The sequence below is a fragment of the Cariama cristata genome, unplaced genomic scaffold (genome assembly GCF_000690535.1).
Source record: "Cariama cristata isolate BGI_N322 unplaced genomic scaffold, ASM69053v1 scaffold170, whole genome shotgun sequence".
In the NCBI taxonomy this organism is placed as follows: domain Eukaryota; kingdom Metazoa; phylum Chordata; class Aves; order Cariamiformes; family Cariamidae; genus Cariama; species Cariama cristata.
This window is the reverse complement of record NW_009592784.1, coordinates 157,084-177,077: the sequence shown is the minus strand read 5'-3', so window position 1 is coordinate 177,077 and position 19,994 is coordinate 157,084. Positions and strand designations below refer to the sequence as shown.

Here is a 19,994-nt window from a genome sequence, read left to right as displayed (position 1 = left end):
GTTCAATACAGTTGGAGAACATTGTTTTTCACTTTTAAAAAAAGAAGATTGCATATCCGCAGTTTGGGGGAACACAGTAGCCTAAATAAGGAAGTCCTAGATATTAGGAGAGCAAATGTCTCCGTTCCAGACCCAAGAAAAGTCAGACTGAGTTTGTTTAGACCATAGACAAATGTTCAGGCCTATGGATCTGTATCTGACACAACTGGATCATCTACAGCTTGGCAAATGTATGTCCCCCAAGATGACTTATAAAAGCTCTCTTGTGGATTTTCCCTGTTGGCTAGTTGGTTACAAAAGCATACCTGTTCATATGTAGGAGACATTACATGTATTAACATGTTTGATACCTGAGTGCTAAATCTAACTGAATATATAAATACTACAAAACTTGTTAATTTTGCTTATGACAATTAATATATTGGGGGTTCAGGCAAGAGATAAGGTTGGTTTTGGTTCTGCCTGTAGTTGCTTTAAAGCTAAGCATTTGGTCACTTACCCACCCTTACTAAGCTATTTTAAATTTCTTTTCCACGTTTGTTTTGGAAATGAGAACCCCTCAGAACTAGTTAAATGTGAAAACTTCTATTATTGGTCTTATCGATGTGTCATATCTTCTCCCAACAGAGATTTGTTAAAACTTGCCTTGGATTCAGTTTGTTTGGCTTGTCGAACCGTTTCAAGCACCTAAGGCGCAGAATCAGTTTCCCTGTATTTCTGTAAAATAACAGAAGAAAGAGATCTGGATTCTGCAGAAAACAAAGAAAAAGAAAACCCTGCTGCTCTTTAAGTAGAAAGGAAAGACCAGTTTCTCATGCGTGAGGATTTCATTCCCAAACTCCCTGCACGATGTTATATCTATGTTATATCTACCTACCTCTGCTTTGACTGTAGTAGCCCAAAATTATTGAGTGTGCATGTATAGAAAACAAGTCAATGTGCTAACTTCAGAAGTTATGTGTCTAAACTACTGGAATTTGAAATTTTGCTGGTGCTTCACAAAAGGTTTGATTTGTATGCTTTTCAAAGGCTGAAAGCACTGAGTTTCTTCTCTCTGTTTTCCCTCTAGGTGTGTTACTAGATATCCAGCAGCACTTTGGCGTCAAGGACAGCGGGGCTGGCTTATTGCAGACAGGTAAGAGTATTTGTTTTCTCGCTGGTTTTTGTAACGTTCCTCTTCTCAGAAGGGTGCTTTCAAATTTCTTCAGTTACGGCCCTTGGGCACATTGGCTGTGAAATATACTCTTACTAGGATGATGAGTGAACATGACGGGGGGTTTGGTTTTGATTTGCTGGTGAGCAGAGCAGGGCTCAGAATTATTTGAGTGCAGAATGAACCAGAAGCAAACAAACCTAATGATATTATTTATGACAACTAAATTCAAATAGAGGACGGCTACTTCCCCTAGATCAGACAACTCATGATAAACCAACAGCAGGATCCTGTTGTTCTCACTGCTCTTAACTCTGTAGGTTGGCAATAAATGTGATGTATGATGCCCCTCGTGCTCTACAGAGAATCTGCTGAATGTACAGTAATCGGGAGTACAGCGTGGCATGAAAATGTAAAACTCATCAGGCCAAGTACCTGAGGATGAAAACTGCAGGAAAGGCTAACAATCATTGCATTTGTGGTAACTCACGGATTAACAATATCACTATGATTTTGGTGCTGTTAGCTTCAGACATTTCTCTCCTCCTTGTGTTTGAGGAAGAAGGATTATTGCTATTGTGATGTCCTTTTAGTCTAGCGGACATTTTAATGTTGCAGACGTCTGCAGAGCTGTACAACCCCAGGACAAACGCAGCTTTTCTGGCCTCTGGTCCTGAGGTGGTTTAGAGGAGTGCCTTTGTCAACAGGCTGGATTTGATGACAGTAGCAGGCTCATGTAGTTATGACAGCACATTTGATCTTTATGGAAAGTTGAAAGGACTAGCCAGAGAGCAAATGCAGTATTTTAAGGAGAAGAACAATCTGGTTTGGAAGCTTCCTACACAATTATTAGTTGGAGTCATAGATTTGTGGTGCTGTAGTTGTCTTCTCACTGTCATCACAGCCAACAATAAAGTGCATAAAATCATTCATTCTTTATGATCGCACTAGAGATGAGTGTTACGGAGCTCTGTCATTTGGCCTTTGATTTCAAACTATGTGAACCGCTGCAGTATCTCCTCCTTTTCATTTTTGTGCAAGCCATGGTACAGCAGGGTCCTCATCTGTGGTTACAGCTTCTTGGTAATGTAATTAATAACAGTTTGTATTAGGCCTTTAAAAATGCTGTCCTTGTGGGACGGCAGAGTTCAGCTAAGCTGGTGTGTGCAGCACGTGTCCAGAACAGAAGGCCCGAGCTTTACAAGTATTACTGATTATAAGTGGCATCAATCAGTAGTGCCCAAAGTGGCACTGGTTGTCTGTCAGGCTCTTTTCTACAGCGATTATTTGTATTTATTTATTGTACTCAGAGGAACAGGTCCTCGATGTATCATTAGACACGAAGTGCCTTCAAGAAAATATTCTGGTGGAAAATGACAGTTGCCAAAGCATGTATTTAATCTTCATTCCCCTCAGTGGATGAAATCCTTCTGCAGATGATTTACTGATGGCAAGTAAGAGCTAAGCTCCAACAGGGCATTTCATTTGTTAATTGCAAGAAATGTTATTTATTTCTCTAGCAAACACACAGGGCATCAGAAAACAGCCTCACTGAGATACTGCAAGATTGCTGCTGAGTGTATCAAGAGTTTTTTAACTGATAACTCTTGCTTTAAGAAAAGCAACATTTTCTCTTTTTTTTTTTCTTTTCTGAGCTGAAAACTGAGGGCTTGACTTTGCTTGTGCAATATAGATAATGATCTATTAATCACAGTGCCATCACAGAAGAGTGTTCACAAAATAAAACACTATTTCACCTAAGTAGGGGTAGGGGCATGTAACTGAAAACTTCTTGAATGTATTACTTCAGCTTAACAAGTTTCTGTGTTGGCAGCTGGCCCATGGCCCATGTACCCTTAACCCTGGTGAAATAAAAGATGCTGCCCTAAACCACAGTAAATGCTATTTTTAATCTTTTGTCTGTTCTCTAAGTCTGACCTCTCTAGATGTGCAAATTGGGGGAAATGGATGAGGAGTGTAAAAACATTTGACCAAGGCTGCAGATGAAGCCTGTAGTAGAGCTGGGACCAGGACTCATGTCTCCCAGACCTCTGCCTTAACCTTGAACAGTTCCTTTGCCAGCAGACACAGAAATACCATTTTATTCCCAAGAGATGGTCCTGCTAACTAATTGAGTGATGTGAGACAAAAGACTGCTCATCCTGAGTATGTCCTCTGAATAAAGAGTGGATTAGTCCTCAGGTTGTTAATCCTGCATCTAAATGAGTCCTAAATTAATTTACAATGTTAATGAGGGGGAGTGAAATGTAGTATTCACTGGCAGTTCATATCACTCATCAAACAGGCTTTAAAAAATAAAATTAAAAAAAAAAAAGCCTTTTAACTGAGAAACAAGGTAGCACACAGTTTTTGGAAGAAACGGTACTGAAAACTCAAACAGCAAGGGGAAAAGAAATCCACCAAAGGCAATGTATGACCCTGTATTCATACCATAACCCATTCTTTGCAGGCACAGCCGATCTCATAGCACTCTCACTCCAAACATTCAAAAACCAATTTATACACTCGCAGCTTCTGCTGCTCTCTGGAAAGCAAAGGTGACTGATTTCTTAGGAATTGCAAAGACAGAATTTGAATTTTTGTCACCTTTTATATTAATCCCAAGATACAAGCTGCTCTTTGCCTAAGAGATATAATGAAAACTGGTTAGAGGGGCACTGTAACTCCCTGTACAGAAAAATCACAGGGATGCTCCAGCCTCATCCATAATGGAAAGGAGCAGAACATGGTAGTCTCTGCAGCAAGGATCCTGTGACAGCAAAGGACGCGCTGACAGATGGATCACAATTGCTGCTTGCTCAGTAGAGCAACAGGCATATAACTATGTTGATTCCAGGGCCTCAGTTATCTCTTTGTGATGCTATAATTTTGTGCTGATCTTCCTTTTTAAAGCACTACATACACAGTTATATAAATATCAGTTAAATTCACTTAACTCTCCTACCAGTCTGTATTCAAGCTTTCTTGTGCTTTTCATTTCTTACTGATTGCCTTTCCCAGCTGGAGAAAGGATAATCCTGGCTGATCTCAAAAGATGATAGAGCATCTCCTGGCCTACTTGAGCTGTAAGGCTGTAGTCAGTCAATACATTTATAAGCCAAACCATACAAAAAGCCTTTCCCATGTGTCCAGCTAGGTAGGAGCAGCAATTTGGACTCACCAAAACTAGAGGCCTCTAAAAACACAAAGACTGAGAAGATGGACAACTGGATTTGTAGAGCTGCTTCAAAATAATGTTACCCTTCCATATATACTTAGACCACAGGAGTAGTGCCCCAGTGCTGTACTCTGGTTTTCACTGGATTTTTTTTTTTTCCCCCTTCTTTCTTCAATTTTTGTGCTTTAGTGCTCTGTCTGCTTTCCTTGCCCTTGCATTTATTTTTGCTTTTGTGTCTCTTGCCAGTGTCTATTTAGCACACCAGAGCTCTAGTAATAATAGTACCTGGCTCTCAATACAGTTTGTCTTCTGTAGATCTCAGGATGTTTTATATAGGGAGGGATAATGAGGCTCGCCCTTTGCTACAGATGGGGAAACCAAGAAAGCCAGATGGGAGAAATGACCTGCCCAAAGTCACACGGCGGCTCTGAGGCAGAGCCAGAATGAGGACTGCGGTCCAGTTCCTGAACACAGGCATTCGACTAGGTTAATGCTTAGACCCAGAGATTCGGTCCTTGCTAATGGGCACCTTAATCTTCTAGCCTGGGCAGCTCGAACTCGGGGAAGGCACCTAAACCAGTGGGGACTTCTGCAAGCAGAAATGGTGAGGCATTAAATGGAGGGTATGTCAAGGATTCTGTTGAAATGCAGAGAGGAAAAGTGTTTGTCTTCGGAAAGAGCATAGGGATGTCATCAGAGGAAACTCTGGTAACCGAAAGTTCATACCGTAAGGTCAGAAGCAAAGAAATACAAGGAAGCGAGAGATCTGGAAGGACTCATTAAAGGTGAATAATCATAGATAACTGGGGCCCTGAAAGAACTTCTCACGTGGAGAGAGATGGGCGTTCTCCCAACTGCCTTTCAGCCTCTGGTTTCCCAGGAAGCCTAGCAATGCCAGGTACTGTCTGAAGTCTTCTTGTGGACCCACTTTTCCAGTAAGGGTCAATTCCAGCTAAAAACTCTGTTCATTTGAAATGTGAAACCTTTACCTACCCGAGTTCCCCTGCCTCTTGAGCCGACTGAGTGCAACCTTGCACTAGATTGCAACCTTGCAAATACGTTAGCAGCTCTGGTGTGCTGTGATTGTACCAACCGAGCTATAAGCATGTGCCGTGAGTAGGGGACTTGAAATAGCAGAGTGCAGTGATGGGATAAATCAGATTTGCTAAATTGAAGGTTTTTCTTTCAACTACCATTGACTTCCATCTTCTTGTCATTGGCTTATGATGACAGCGTAAACTACTTTAGCATTTTTATTTATTCCACACAGAGACCACCTCCTGTGGATGCTGCATGTTTCTTTTCTACCATCTGCTTCTACCTGAATAGATTCTGTCTTTCTCCTCATCTGTGCTATGCATAACTGAATCAGATCTTCATCTTTCACTTCCTACTGCACCTGCTTAACTTTTCTTCTTGCCTGAACAGAGGAACTCATATTCTGGACACTTTCCTGTTTTCTGTTTAAAATTCATGGGTTTTCCTTTTGAGTGAATGACTTCTTACACCAGAGCACCTCCCAAGGTCCTGGTATCTCGGGTGTTCAATCCAGAAGGCGAGACTGAATGCTTTGTAGTTGCTGCAAATGGTCTGGACCACCATATGTCCTACCCGGGGCAGGTCATGCCGTTGCCATCTTCCCTTCCCCCAGCCATGCTAAGCGTTCTTAAATCCAGATTACTTCTCTGGCAATCTGGGGCTCTGAATGCCAGGACAAGGTGGGGCTCTCTTTCTGCCAGGAGGAGATTCTCAAAGTTGTATCAACAACGAGCAAACCTTTTTTCCCCATTTCCCCTTCCATACCTGATTTTGTATCTCTTTTTCTGAACTTCTTCAGACTTCTGTAGCATGCTGCTGATCTAGGGATTAAACAGTTTATATAGGACAGCTCCAGTTTAAGCAATAAAGATGAAAAAGCAGGGCTCTGCGTTCAATGTGCCTCGATTAATGTTGTGGCAAGGGTAGGTCTTTTACTTATCAAGGCAGAGTGAGCTGAGATAGTCCAGAGCCTGATTATTTCCCACATAAGTCCTTTACAAGTTCTGACAGTCCTTTTTTTTCCCTGTGTGCTAGAATGGTATCTGGTACGCCAAGAAGTCATGGCAGTCTGAGTGTCTGATTCATGAAAGCAGTTAAGCCTACTTGGAAACCCTCTGCAATCAAGAATTGAAAGTATTTTCTCGAATCAGTGAGCAGGTTATAGGAAAAATGTGTGTGTGCCCTAGCCCAGTTCCCCATACAGCAAGGACCAAACTATAAAAAAGCTGTTTGCAGTCTACGCTCTCACCGGACAGCGCTAGATTGCAAAGTAAATAATCTTTGGTGGGGGAGAAGTGCCAGGCAAGGGAGGGGAAGATGTCCTTGCCTCCTGCTGATAGGAGGTAAATGCTTGAGCCAGTGTTGCACTTTGTCTTTATATTGTACGTGTCAGCAAGTGAGCGCAGGCTACTACAACAGGGGAAGTCTACAGACTGGCTTGTCTTCATTAATATCCTGAGTTTACGATACTGCATGGCCACTAACACAACATAACAATTCATTTTCCCATCCTGTATTCCTGCTTTGCAGAAGGAAGGTTGTGCTAACTATTGGCCTTTCAGACGGGGCAGGTACTTGGGCTGGTGGTTGCAAGAGCAACTTGCACTTGTGCTGCCTGTGGCATGTCTGTTCTCTAAGTAGATGTTGGCCTATTTTCCCTTAGGCTGTAGTTCAAGCACCTCTTGCCAAGGTTGTGTTCACTCCTGTAATTTATTATAATAATGAGGGGAAAGATTTCCCACAGATTTTAGAGAAGTAGTTATCATTCCACCCAAAGTCCTAACAGTTTTTAATATAGCCTGTCCATCTCCCTCTACACATGTTCCTCAGACCTCAGAATTTCATTCAAGCTCTTGATAGTGAAAGATGGGATTTTTGTTGGTATTGTGTAATTCTTTTAAACAACAACTTCCTCTTAATACCAGCTGTGCAATCTCACATAGCAGGCATCTGCACCGAGTTGTGTGTTTCAGGCACAAATAGTTTAGAAGGGCTAGTCTTGTCACCTTCGTTTTTTTCATTAACACCACATTTGGAATTTTGAAAGAGGGAGATGAACATTTGAGTTACATTAACAGTTATTTTAATGCTGTTATTGGACATCTAATGGCTACCAGTTGCTAGAAGAGAGATGTGTGCTTATATTCAATCCCTTGTGAGTAGCCTACTTTTTCTCCTCCCCCTCTGCAGTGACACTAAAAGCTTTTGGTAGTAAGTGGAAAACCGGCTTAGCTTTAATTCTTGTTTTTCACTGAGCCTGTAAGTTTAATTTTCAAGTGTGGTGACCAGAGGAGTGTGTGTACATGGTCTAAATCGGAAGGAGCCCTGTCTTTCTTCTCTGTACCTTGATCTAGATCTGTGCATACGGTTGCTATTGATACCTACTGGGCCCAATTTAAAGGTAAGCGTTAGCGCCCAGAGGGGAAGATTTTTTTGCCTTGACTTTAAGGGAAGTTGGATCAGGGTCTTCTATGGAACCGGGAGTGAGAAAATAGTACTAACTTTTGTAGTACATTTTGTATATTTAATATGCTTCATCCCAGGGGAGCCATAAGTGTTCTCTCTTAAAAGATTTATTTTAAGATTGCTTTGTTTTTGTCTTGCCTCCCACATCTGAAGAACTCTCATTTTCTTAGAGCACAAAGCTACAGTTCTGCAGGGCAACATACTGCGTTGTGAAAAATGTAAGCGGCTATATTCATACCGGGATCTGAGATCAGGTGATGAAGAGGTCAGGCTTGGTCTGTGCCCACTGGGAGATTTCCATGTTAATACAGTATAGTTGGAAGCATTGCTGTTGGAGGCGGTGTTTGATTTGGGAGAGAGCAAGCATTTGGATAAACCAAATAGTCTTGACAGAGTGTGAAGGAGCTCTGGAGCACTGAAGGTACTGTCTTGCAATGAAGCAAAGAGCACAGATATTAGTTGTTGTAATACAGGAGGCATCTAACAGACTCTGGAAGTACCAGGGTGTTGGGGTCCTAGACAAGTCCATGCGATCATCTTGCTTCTCTGATGTCCTGTCTTGAGTTCCAGGTGGCTTTTCCTCCAAACCAGTGCTTCTCAAACCTTTCGGGCTGTGTATGAGACCACTCTGCATCCTTACAGTCAAATTTTTATAGCGATTTATCATCAGACCACTACAAAAGTAATATTGCTGTGTGGCTGGCTGCAAAGAACTTGCTGTTACCTTGTGGAGCACAATTTTGGGAACCACAGCCTTTAAGTGTTACAAGCTGCTGAAGCAGATGGTGTGTTCCAGGCAGAAGCAGCTACATTTCAGTACCGGCTGCGGTGATTCCCATGTATAGAGCCAGGCACACTTGAGGAGTGACTCATTTGTAGGCACATATACCTGGCTTTGAAAATGAATTCCAGGGCATCAGTTACGTAAAAAGTGAACATTCTTCATGGTATTCGGTAGTGTTACCAACCTGCAGAACTAGATTCCAGTTAACACAAGTAAGTCTGAATTGTATGAATGGTGGCTGGTTGCACTGATTCAAAACAAATCTCCCAATGCACTCCCCTTACCCCAATACCTGCACGTATTCCAGGATTTTTCCTCTATGCTGATGTAAGGTTATAGAGGAAAGACCAATTTTCTGCTTAGATTATCCAGTGAACCTGGTTTTGAAGGGAGAATATTACTTGACCATAGTCCGTTACTTAACCCAGTTCAGTGTTAGTTTTCACAAAAAAAATGTAAATGTGCATAAACATCTTTTGCTAAAACTCTCTTCAGTTGTTTTCAAGTTTTAGTCAAATACTGAGGATGGCTTAGGTTTTTAAATCTCAGATGAAGAACAAACAGTTATTTGATGGGGTGAAGAGTAGTAGTAGGAGTTCGTACACATTCTTGTGTTCTTTGCTGCTGCAAGCGGGGAAGTACTTTGGTTTTCAGTGGAAAGGATGTTTCCAGAGAGGATTCAGATCTGACCTCTTTTATTCCCCTACTCAGTTATACATCAGGTTATTCCTAATTGAAGATTTGGACAGTTTTAACCATTTCTCCTTCCAGCCTTTACATCCACTAATGTTTACAGAAGCAAGATTTATTTTACACAATCTCCTACTGCATCATTCTCCTTGCTCTTTGTAGATAAGCTGAACTGGAGATCTGGCAACTTTAATTTATTCTCTTGTGGGACAGTAGTGTTGAAGTGAGAACATATACTTTTCCTGCAAAGAGTTGCCTTAAAGAACTAAGAAGTTATAAAACTTTAACTTGCTTATTTGGAGCTGTGCTGATTTTAAATGGATGGTTACAATAAATTACTATTGAGGTAGGCTTGGAAGTGAATTAGGGAGGCAGTACAGGTAAAGCAGTTTGAGCTTTGATTTCTTTTTACAATTCTGCTGATGACACTGGCCAAGGTTGTCTCTTCTCTGGGTCTTTTTCCTGTTCCCTTTCTTCTCTAGATCATTGGTTTGTAGAGGCAAGGCGATTACCAACCCTGTAAGCCTGTGATGGAGTGTTTCTTAAAACTGACCTTGTTAAGAGTTTTGGACAAGTTGAATTTTCAGGATAGGGTTTGTATGTCTGGTGTTTTTTGGGGGATTGGGTTTGTTTTGTTTTGTTTACCTTGAAGGATGTTTCAAATATGCCCTGAATTCTTTGGTTTTTATTGCTTTTTTTCCCTCCTTAATCACAGTTACTGGTTTTATCCTTGCCTCTACCCACCCTGGGATTTGAGTGGTCCTGGTCACCACAGCAATTGATGATGTTAGCTGTCAGCTCCATCCTTGTATGTTCAGCATCCTGTGGTTTTGTCTAGCCTACCTGGCAATATAAATAACAATAAAATTGCCTTAGTGCCCTTGGCCACACCTTTTGAGCAACAGAAAACATTGACAAAGTTTGACAAAGAAAGGTACTATTTCATGAGAACCTTTGTGATTAGAATAAGTCATGTAAGAAAGATGGGTGAGTTAAAGAATAACTTTGCTGCACACACACAAAAAAGTAAGTTTGGTTTTTTTTTGCTTACTGTGGAATGTGCAGGGTGCTTTTGAGAGCGCCATGTGTTATTGAACTGAGTGGCATTCAACTTAAGAATATGGGCTGGTTTTAAAAGCAGCCTTGCATTTTACAGGTGTAGTTCAGGATATATAAATGCTTAACTTACTAATTGTGCCTGCAAATCAAAAGTAGTTAAGTGGCACTAATTCCACCAGCAAAATTGCTTCCAGGGTAAATTGCAAGCTCAAAATTAGTGATTGAGTTGAGGATTCTTTAAAAAACTGATACTAAAAAAAGATAATAGTTCAGAAGGGCTGATGTAAAGAGTTATCATGATGAGAACCATGCAAGTGTTTGACTGGATAAATCCACCTCCTTTATCAGTCGTCTTGAAGGTAAAATTACAGAACAGGAACATGAAAATGTCTCAATTTTTGCTATTTTGCTCCTCCCCCATCCCCCGTTTTGTTTTTAAATTGACATCTTCCACCATCAAAATGCTGCCCATATGACGTCCCCTGAGCAGGGGGTCACAGGAGCACTGCTGGAACGTATAAATCTAAGGTACTACTATGTTGCTATAGCTGAATATGATATCAATATATGATGCTGAAACTGTCATCAGCTATGTGATTGCTTTTGCTTAGTCATGTGGGCCTAGAAAAGGCATCTGTCTCTAAGACTTATTTTGTTGCATTTCTTATAAAATCTGATGAGATTTTCTTATAAAGAAACCTACTTCTTCAAGATGTTTAGCTTCCCTAGTATCTGTCACGATCTGTCAAAACACCCGCCTTGCAAGTTAGCTACTATGCTGAAGGTACTTGGAGTTTGTTGGCTACAGAGTCGCTGCCAAGGGACATATGTTTTAGATGTGGCTACAATAATGAGTGGAATTTAGTAAACTAGGGCCCTGCTCTGGCTCTTGTGCTGTCCGGTGTCCTGGGCCGTTAGTCATTGGTGTGCAAAATCTGTTGTTCACAAGGGACGTTCAGGTTTTGGATATATACAGTGAAACAGAGTTGAGCATGCTTTGGAAGTGTGACCTTCCAGCTCCTCATAAGACCAAACCCACAAATGGATATCAAAACCTGCCGATGGGTCAGGTCTTTATGCTCCATCCTGGTGTGGGTCTGCATGGTGCCCTGCCTCCCTCACCCGGCATCGCCAGCCGAGGAGAGCAAGTGGTTTCATTTCTCTTACTCGTCCGGAGCCTTCAGTTACTTCCAGCTTCATGTCCAACGTAGCAATCATGCTGCATGCTAACTGCTTTGAAACCTGTGGAGGTAATAATACGGTAAATTATTAGCAAGTGTGATACAAAATGTGCCATATTTGGAGGGGAGGGTGGCAAGAGAAAGAGAAAATATTAAAAGAAAATATCTCTGGAAAAAATGTGGAGAGAGAGAACAGATTTTCCTGAAAAGCAAGTTGTCTAAAGTTGCCCTTGTTCTCACTGAGGGTGTTTTATGGCAGCGAAGGTAATAATACAGGATATTATGCAATGGACATTGAATTTTCACTAAAAGCTCCCCAGTGAGATATTCCTACCAGCTGCTAATGTTACACCTTCCAATGACTCGGGCAATACAGTATATGACACACCAAGCTGAGAACATGTTTGCATTGTGTATAAAAGACATATTAATTTTCCCTGTTTGCACTTACTGAACTTGTTCTTTATAGATTCATAGTCCAGAACCTAGACTCCATTGTCCGGTCACCAGACAAATAAACTGCTGGCAACACCATGACAAGTTTTCCCCCAAGGTGCAGTTTTCAGCTGTATAAGACTGCTCATAACAAAGCTCAGCTGGCATCTTGGGACATTTATGATGGTGTGGTCTCTAGGGAGGGGAACGGAATAGGCACTGAACACAAACTGACTTCAGATGAGCCACTGGTCGGTCATCAGTCTCACCTTCTACATGTTTAGGCCTGATTGAAATGGGCTTTTTTAATATGTTAACAATCCCCGGATTCACCAAATATTGTCTTTCCTTTTTTCCATTAATGTAATTGATGATGCATGAAGGCATTGCATTTGCAAACCTTGCGCATTGCAGTATTCATTTCAGTATGTTGTTTTCCAGTAGTACTCATTCTACCAGAAAGATACTAGTCAGAAGAAATTTAAAATGAGGGATTACTTAAAACAGGGTCCAGTCATACACCATGGCTATTGAAACTCTATTAACCCTGCGGTCTTTTACTGAGGTCACGTTCTTTTATCCACAGATGAAAGTTTAGTTGCAGAGCTCACTCCTGGAGCTGCAGTTCAACTTGGTATTAGAGTTTTTGCAAGTCAGGGATGACCCTTTGGAAATCTGTGTGGGTGATAATCTTAAAAATAACAAATGTAAGACAGAGACCTGATTTATTCTCCAGTGTGGTTATGATCCTTTTCCTTTTTCCAAACCATGGCAAATTAAACATTGCGATATGTCAGCATTTCAACAATTTCCTTAAATGAATTTATCCCTTTTCGAAGGCCACCCAGCCACTCTGAAACACTTGCTCTTTGTCTAAATTGCCATTTATAACAGCAAGAGGCAAGAGCACTTCTAAATACTGCCAACAAAATTGAATCAGCAAATAATTTCTGTCGAATAGCACTAGCCACTTAGAATTGTGAGAGAGGCTTCCTTACGTACTCTGATCCCTCTTCATTGTAGGATGAAGACTGCTTGTCATTGTAGGTGTTTGCTTGTGGCCTGCTGTTTATTCAGCTCTCTTGTCCTACCAGTCAATACGTAATTGCAAATTGCGGTCGATAGCAATGTTTCTTTGTGTTTACTTTGTGGTACAAAAGCCTATTGAAATGTTGCTGGCATTTGAAAAAGCTGGATAAGGCTGTGGCTCTGTACCCTGGCAGAGTGGTGTTGAAGTGCTGATGGGCATCGTGTGGAATTGGATGGGAAGTATTTATGGCCCCGATCCTGTGTTCAGACTACTGCTGCTTAAATGATGATGAGACTCACTCTAAAGCATGCTGGACACCCAAAGCTGTGGGAGTTGAGGGTATTCTGGATGTTGTAAGATCATGTTCCTAATGCCTCTGGCTCGCTCATGGATCTTATTAGGATGGTGGGGTTTGGTGGGTGTCTGGAAAGCCTGTCTCTTGTAATTTAAATGCCAGTCCCTAGGAGAAGCATAGGTGGAGTTACCTGATGTGCTTTAATGGTACGAGAAAGCGGCATGGTAGCTGCTGAGGGGCTAGAGCCTTGTTTTCTGCCAAAGGTAGATCTTGCTGTCTGGTAGATCCAGACTCCTGCCTGACCCACACTCTACTATTCATTGGCATAGGTTCGTGGTTCAGCGTTTTATTTCCTGGCCCTTGCAGCTACTGGTGAATAGGTTTTTGTCTAAACACGCAGTGTCTTGTGACTGTAGAAGTGTAATGACTGGGGTAATAAAATAAGAATTAGTTCAGGGTACAGGGTAAGTGAGAGCACAAATGATTCCTTCCTTTCCTTTTAGAGGATCCGTGACTCATAATGAAACTAGACAGCAAGTGCATTTTTTTTGGCCAACACGTCTAGTCCAATTCAGCCACCCAGCCCCGGCCCGTGTGCGTACCCACGTTTTGTCTTCACATGCATGCCCTTCACTTCCCTCTTACAGTTTTAAAGATAAGCTGTATTATCAATTTGCTCGTTCTTAAAATAAGGGGGGGGCGGTTAACGTAAAAGCATATAAAATAATTAAAGCCTTGGAAAGGTAAGGTGTGTGTTTTCCTTATGTTTTCCTCCTAATGCAGAAACAATCAGTACAGGTCAGTTTGCTGGAAAGCGCTCAAAAAACCTATCGGTGAACGGTTAGCTTGTGGAAATGAACACTGCAAGGGGTATTGTGAGGGCTAGAGCTTAAAAGACCAGATTGTTATGTGGATAATACATTATAATTCTTGGGAGGGCTTAAACTAGCCTGAGTAATTCAGCTGCCTGTGCAGGAATTTTGTGTACTTTCCTCGGAAGGATCTGATTGCTGTCACTGTCACAGACAGGATGCAAGACAGCATGGTTTTCTGATCTCTCGCCATTGTTCTTGTGTTCTTATGAAGCGGTCTCCTGAGGTTACATGAAAGATCTTTTATTGGGGGATTTGTTATTATTAATTCACTGCCAATGCCTTAGGCAGAAAGATGGACACCGCTGTTAAGGAGAAACTGTGAGATTCCATCAAGAGGTGCTTTTCTCTCCTTCTGTGTGGCTGCTTTGAACTACAGAAATTTCCTCTGTAAAACTAGCGTGGTTTTGGTCCGGTACCTGCTGGGTGGTAGTAAGAGCTGTCATTGCTGGAGACACTATTGTATTTTACAGGCAACTCAGAAAAACATAGGCAATTGAGCAGGGCAAAATATGGAAATTTGTGACCAAAAAGCAGCTTTTTAGAAGTAAGGGTTTGGTGGGCAGTGGTATGAAATTTATGTGTTTCCTCTACAAATAAATGTGAAGCTATCTGTACCAAGCACTAACATCCCTGGGAGGGGGGAAAGTTGGAGGAAAAACTGAGGAAAATAAGACAATCCCGGGCTGTTGGATTAGCATCAAACAAAAGCAATTACCCACAATGGCTTTTACATCCATATCTTCTGTGGATTTTAGCATATTCCCATTCCACAGTGATTTCTATTCCTGAAAAAGTGAATTAGCATAAGGCTGCAGATGGCAGGATTTTAAGAGCAATACCCCTTGTTGGTGCTGCCTGCGTCTTAGAGCAAGTGAATAAAAATCAGATATTTCAGATGTCCTCTTGAAGTTCTTATAATATATTTTCATCCCTTAGAATTCAGTTTAATCTGACAAACGTTTGCCTTCCTCCAGATAACTGGAGGCAGGCAGTGTAAGACTAGGGTGAAGTTAGTCTGTTCAGAAGTTTAGAAAGATCTCAGCTGACCGCTGTGAAAGAAGTTAGCTACAATGCAGGGATGAATCAGCATTTTTTCCCCTTCAGATTGATAATTTTCTTAGTTATTGAGGTTTTATTAATTTTTTTTGAAAGATGCCATTTTACTGATCTGCTAAAAGCACTCTTGAAGATGCATGGCTTGAATTGGGAAGGTGACAAATTTCAGAAGAATGGTGTGAAAGGAGATTGCTGCCAAACCCCAACACACTTTTATTTGCACGTGTATAAACGCATGTTGTGAGTATGATTCCCTGGCCAGACCCTGCTGCTCTGCTCCTGCCCTGCAGTGATAACACAAAGCAGGATCTGGAGCACCCTGGAGGTCTCTCATTGACCCCCAAGCCTTTCCTGTCCATTTGCCCTCTGTTCACATACTTGCCCGAGCAATTTCTGGAACGTGTAATCTGCAGATAACTCTCAGTAGGACAACTTTGGTGGATGTCAATCATATTAAAAGCTTGAGAGCAGAGTCTCATTTCATACCTCTGTCCAGGCCAGAGTAAAAAATGTTTGTCATGAGGCTGTCAGTGCTGTGTTAGTTGATAGCCAATGGCATAATTAAAATGAGAGTATGGCCATTTTCCCTTCAAAAGAGGGAGCATGTGTTTTCCCAAGCCCACTATAGATGGTAAAACAACCCCCTACAGAACTGTAATAATAATTAAAAAGGAATCAATCAGTCCCACTGGCTGCCTGGGGAGAACGTCAGCAAAGAACTGTGTCCATCTCCCTGTCCCCAAAGCAGAGCCTTATGGATTTGCAAGGCTTTGATGTAGCTTTTCCTTGGCGGTCTCAGCATCCCCTCAGTCCCCCCCAGCACGGCCCTCAGGACCGATAGCTGCAAAGTCCCCCCTGAGCTTGTGGCCATGGTGGAAGGCGATGGCTGAGAGTCTCTTTCTGTCCGAGACTGCTGACAAAACCAGCATCTGCGCACCGACCTCCCCCAAATCCCTCGCCCCGTAATGGGACTGTGACTGCGTGAGCTGTCCTGTGCCCTAGCTCTTTGTACGGCGTATTTGTGAGCTATATGTTTGATTACTGCAGAGTTTCTCCTACTTTGTAAGTGCAACCAGCAGCTATTAGGAGCTCATGTGTAGAGGTTAGCAAGGCATTCCTACTGTGGAATAGTCATTGATTTGTGAATTGCATTTTAAAAACAAACCCAGACAAACCTGAAGCCTGATGAAAGCTCTGGGATAAGAGTATGTCAGATGAACATTTCATTCAACAAGTTTCCATGAGTACCGTGGCATCAGAAGCTCTGGATTCCACTCTAAAGAGAAGGGGAAGCGCTTCCTATTGCATTATTTTTCTTAGGAAGCTGCTACTGTCGGTAAATTACATGTAGCAAAGAATTAATTAATAATACACCATACTTTCAAAGTATCTCCTCTCTCTCCTGTTCTTTATTGCTGCAGGAAGTAGGTTTTGAGATAGATTTCTCTTTGAGACAGAATAACTCCCATTGCACACTAGTTAATTATTTGAAATTAAAATGTTAGTTGAGGTAGGATGCGGGATTAGTGGTGCAGTTGTAAAGAAGGATGGTAAACCTCTTTTTAGGGTGAAAACAGTCTTCCCCCTCTATCTCAAATTGGAAACAAGGAACATTATTTCTTTTCATACCAGATACAAATGATGTATCATCCTATTAAGAGAATAACAGATTTAAAGTGTTTTATTGCCAGTTAAATCTAATTCATGGTACTCAAAGCAGATTTCAAGGATCAAAGGATTTAGATTATTCTGCATTATCAGCTTTAGGCTGTCATTTCTTGGTGTGTTTTAAGTACACGCCATGGTCAAAAAGGCTTTGTGGGCAAAGGTGCACAGAACTGTTCCTGCCCTAGGGAAAGGGGCTTGCGTCTGGCCCCCTGCGTGTCCCGCTTTCCTGGCACTTGCACTGCTGGGCTGTGGGAGCAGGGAACTTGCCAGAAAAGATAGGAGGTTAGTTTTCAGTCCTCAACAGTCCCCTGATTTTGCTCTCCAGATGCCCACATCAGCTCTAGTACTGGCACAAGGGAAAGTCTGGCTAGTTTTTTTTTGAAAGATCTCACCTTTGTTTCCAAAGGTTTCTGCGTGTGCCTGGTATCACAATTGCAACAGAAAAGGCAAGATCTCAAGTAAAGGAAGGGAATAGAATAAAATAAAGATTCTTTGGGTTCGTGGTTATTTTTTAAGACCCCTTTCTCTAGCCCTGAGCCCTGGCTATAGGTGCTTCATCCTCCCGGCACGTGAGAGCAGCGAACCTCCCTGCTGGAGGTTTATTGGTGATTGAATCTCTCGGATCCATGGCACGTGTGCAGAACGTCCTGGAAAACTGCACAGAAACGGAAAAGCAAAACCTCTATTCTATCAGACGCAGACTTTCACGAGTGCTAGGAGTGATTACTGATGCTGTGACAGCAGCTAAGATTGTTTTAGGTGTATTTTAGTCATGTTGAGGCAAACCCAATCTTGTAGCAGTGTCGCTCGTGGTGTTGCAGTGCTGCAAAGATATTGACCACTCTCTGTACCTCTGGGATCTCATGTCTAATTCGGGATTGACGAGAATGGATACAAATCCATCCTAATTGGCTGGCTAAGTTAATGAAGTTTCCCTGCAACTGATTGCACAATGGCAAACTGCCCCATGTCACGCATTGTGTGAGCACTGAGGCTGCAGCCAGGAAGGGTTGATGTCCTCTTTCTCTCCACTGTGTTAACTGGCAAAGTTCTCAAACAGTCAGAGACAGTTAAGTCAAACGGAGAAGAAATTGCAAGGGCAAAAAGCTTCTGTTAACTGACTGGGTACTTCATTACTTTACTCTCTGAGTGCGTATGTGCAGGTTCAAAGTCACTTGTGATTTTAGAAATGTAACTGTGAACCACGTTCCAGCTTTTAGAAATAATTTTAGGTGCAACTCCATAACAAGTTAATAAGCCTTTACCTAATCAAGCTGGTGGAAATGATGGAGAATCAATTTGTCTTCATAATTTTTTTTTTTTCTCAGAGTAACATGGGAATAGTTGTACCAATCCAGACCAGAGGTGCTTTTAGTATATTATTCAGTCTTTGGTTGTGATCAATAGCACATATATAGAATCATTGAATGGTTTGGTTGGAAGAGACCTTAAAGACCACCTAGTTCTAAACCCCTGCCATGGGCAGGGACACCTTCGACCAGATCAGGTGGCTCAAAGCCCCATCCAACCTGGCCTTGAAAGCTTCCAGGAATGGGGCACTCACAACTTTTCCAGGGAACCCGTTTCAGGGCCTCACCACCCTCACCGGGAAGAATTTCTTTCTAATATCTCATCTAAACCTTCCCTCTCCCAGTTTAAAGCCACTGCCCCTTGGCCTGTCACTTCATGCCCTTGTCAAAAGTCCCTCCCCAGCTTTCTTGTCGGCCCCTTTAGGTACGGGAAGGCTGCTCTAAGGTCTCCTCGGAGCCTTCTCTTCTCCAGGCTGAACAACCCCAGCTCTCTCAGCCATAGGAGAGGTGCTCCAGCCCTCGGATCATCTTCGTGGCCTCCTCTGGACTCGCTCCAACAGGTCCATGTCCCTCTTGTGCTGAGGACCCCAGAGCTGAAGGCAGTACTGCAGGGGGGTCGCACCAGAGCGGAGCAGAGGGGCAGAATCCCCTCCCTCGACCTGCTGATCACGTTGCTCGGGGTGCAGCCCAGGATATGGTTGGTAAAATAACAGGACAAGATTATGGTGATGGTTCTCTGGTATACCACATCAACTGGATAGCTGAGGACTTTCTGAACAGAAGGAGTTATCTTTAACAATCCTTATATTAGTATTCTTCCAGGACTTTGTCTGATCCTGTTTTGAAATGACATAAACTCTGAGCTTCTGTAGCCTCCTGTGATAAAATCTCACTGTTTAGTTTTGTGCATGAAATATCTCCTTTGATTTGAACTTTGCAGCTGCCAGTCTTATTTGATGCCACCTGGTCAGTCTTCTAAGAGAGGAGGTGATTTGGTTTTCCCCTTTTCCATGCTTCTCGTGGTGCTAGATCTGTTCTATATCCCACATCAGTTGTTCCTTTTCCAGTATGCTTAATGTTTTACTGTGAAATGACCTGTTTCATCCTTTTGACAATTCTTTTTGATGCTCTCTGTACTTTTCCCAGTAATAAGCTTTTATGTTACAGGGATGCAGTAAACTTACAAGTACTAAAACATGTTTACTGGTAAAGAGGTTCTGATCTCTGCTGCCATTGGGGATTCATAAGCAGTTATGTCTAAACAAAAAACTCGGCTCTAATGCCCACTGAATCAAGTGGGAGTCTTCCATCAACTTTGGTCAGGAGTCTAAATCAAACCACACTAAAAGCATTTTGTAGAAAAACAACTCAAAGTGGAAGTGGCTATGAAACAGAAGTGGCCTTGACTGACTTAATCATCCCTTTCTGAACGGTAAGCAATGCAAAAGCAGAGTTTAAACACTGACAGAAAAGCTCATTTTCTGAGTTCTGCTGCGAAGTGCCAGCAATCTAATGCTCTCTTAGGCAATAATTTGCATGCCTTTTGTATGGCACCGCCACAGAAAACAAACTCTGCCACAGCCTCCTGCCCCCTCTTTTTGGCCACCATGTAACGAACCAGATTGTGGAACTGACCCAGATGTGAAGAGTTTCTTTTTAATGGGGAGAGGTGGTGTCTGCTCCTCCTCAAGTGTTCTCATGTGTGAATTTTAATCCGTCAAATACCCTGTGTAGCCACAGAAGACATGCTGCTAGCAAATACACTATTTATTTTAT

The 19,994-nt window shown here is 42.1% G+C and overlaps 1 protein-coding gene across 1 annotated transcript in view; it reads left to right on the top strand.

Moving 5' to 3' along the window:
* Positions 1 to 1,069: 1,069 nt before the first annotated feature.
* Positions 1,070 to 19,994, top strand: part of SPNS2 (spinster homolog 2 (Drosophila)) — a gene marked incomplete at its 5' end in the record, with an annotated part of 85,700 nt that continues 66,775 nt past the window's right edge. Inside the window, one exon of the mRNA XM_009710474.1 lies at positions 1,070 to 1,135. Within this exon, the coding sequence (XP_009708776.1) occupies positions 1,070 to 1,135 (66 nt within the window). The remainder of the gene's footprint in view (positions 1,136 to 19,994) is intronic.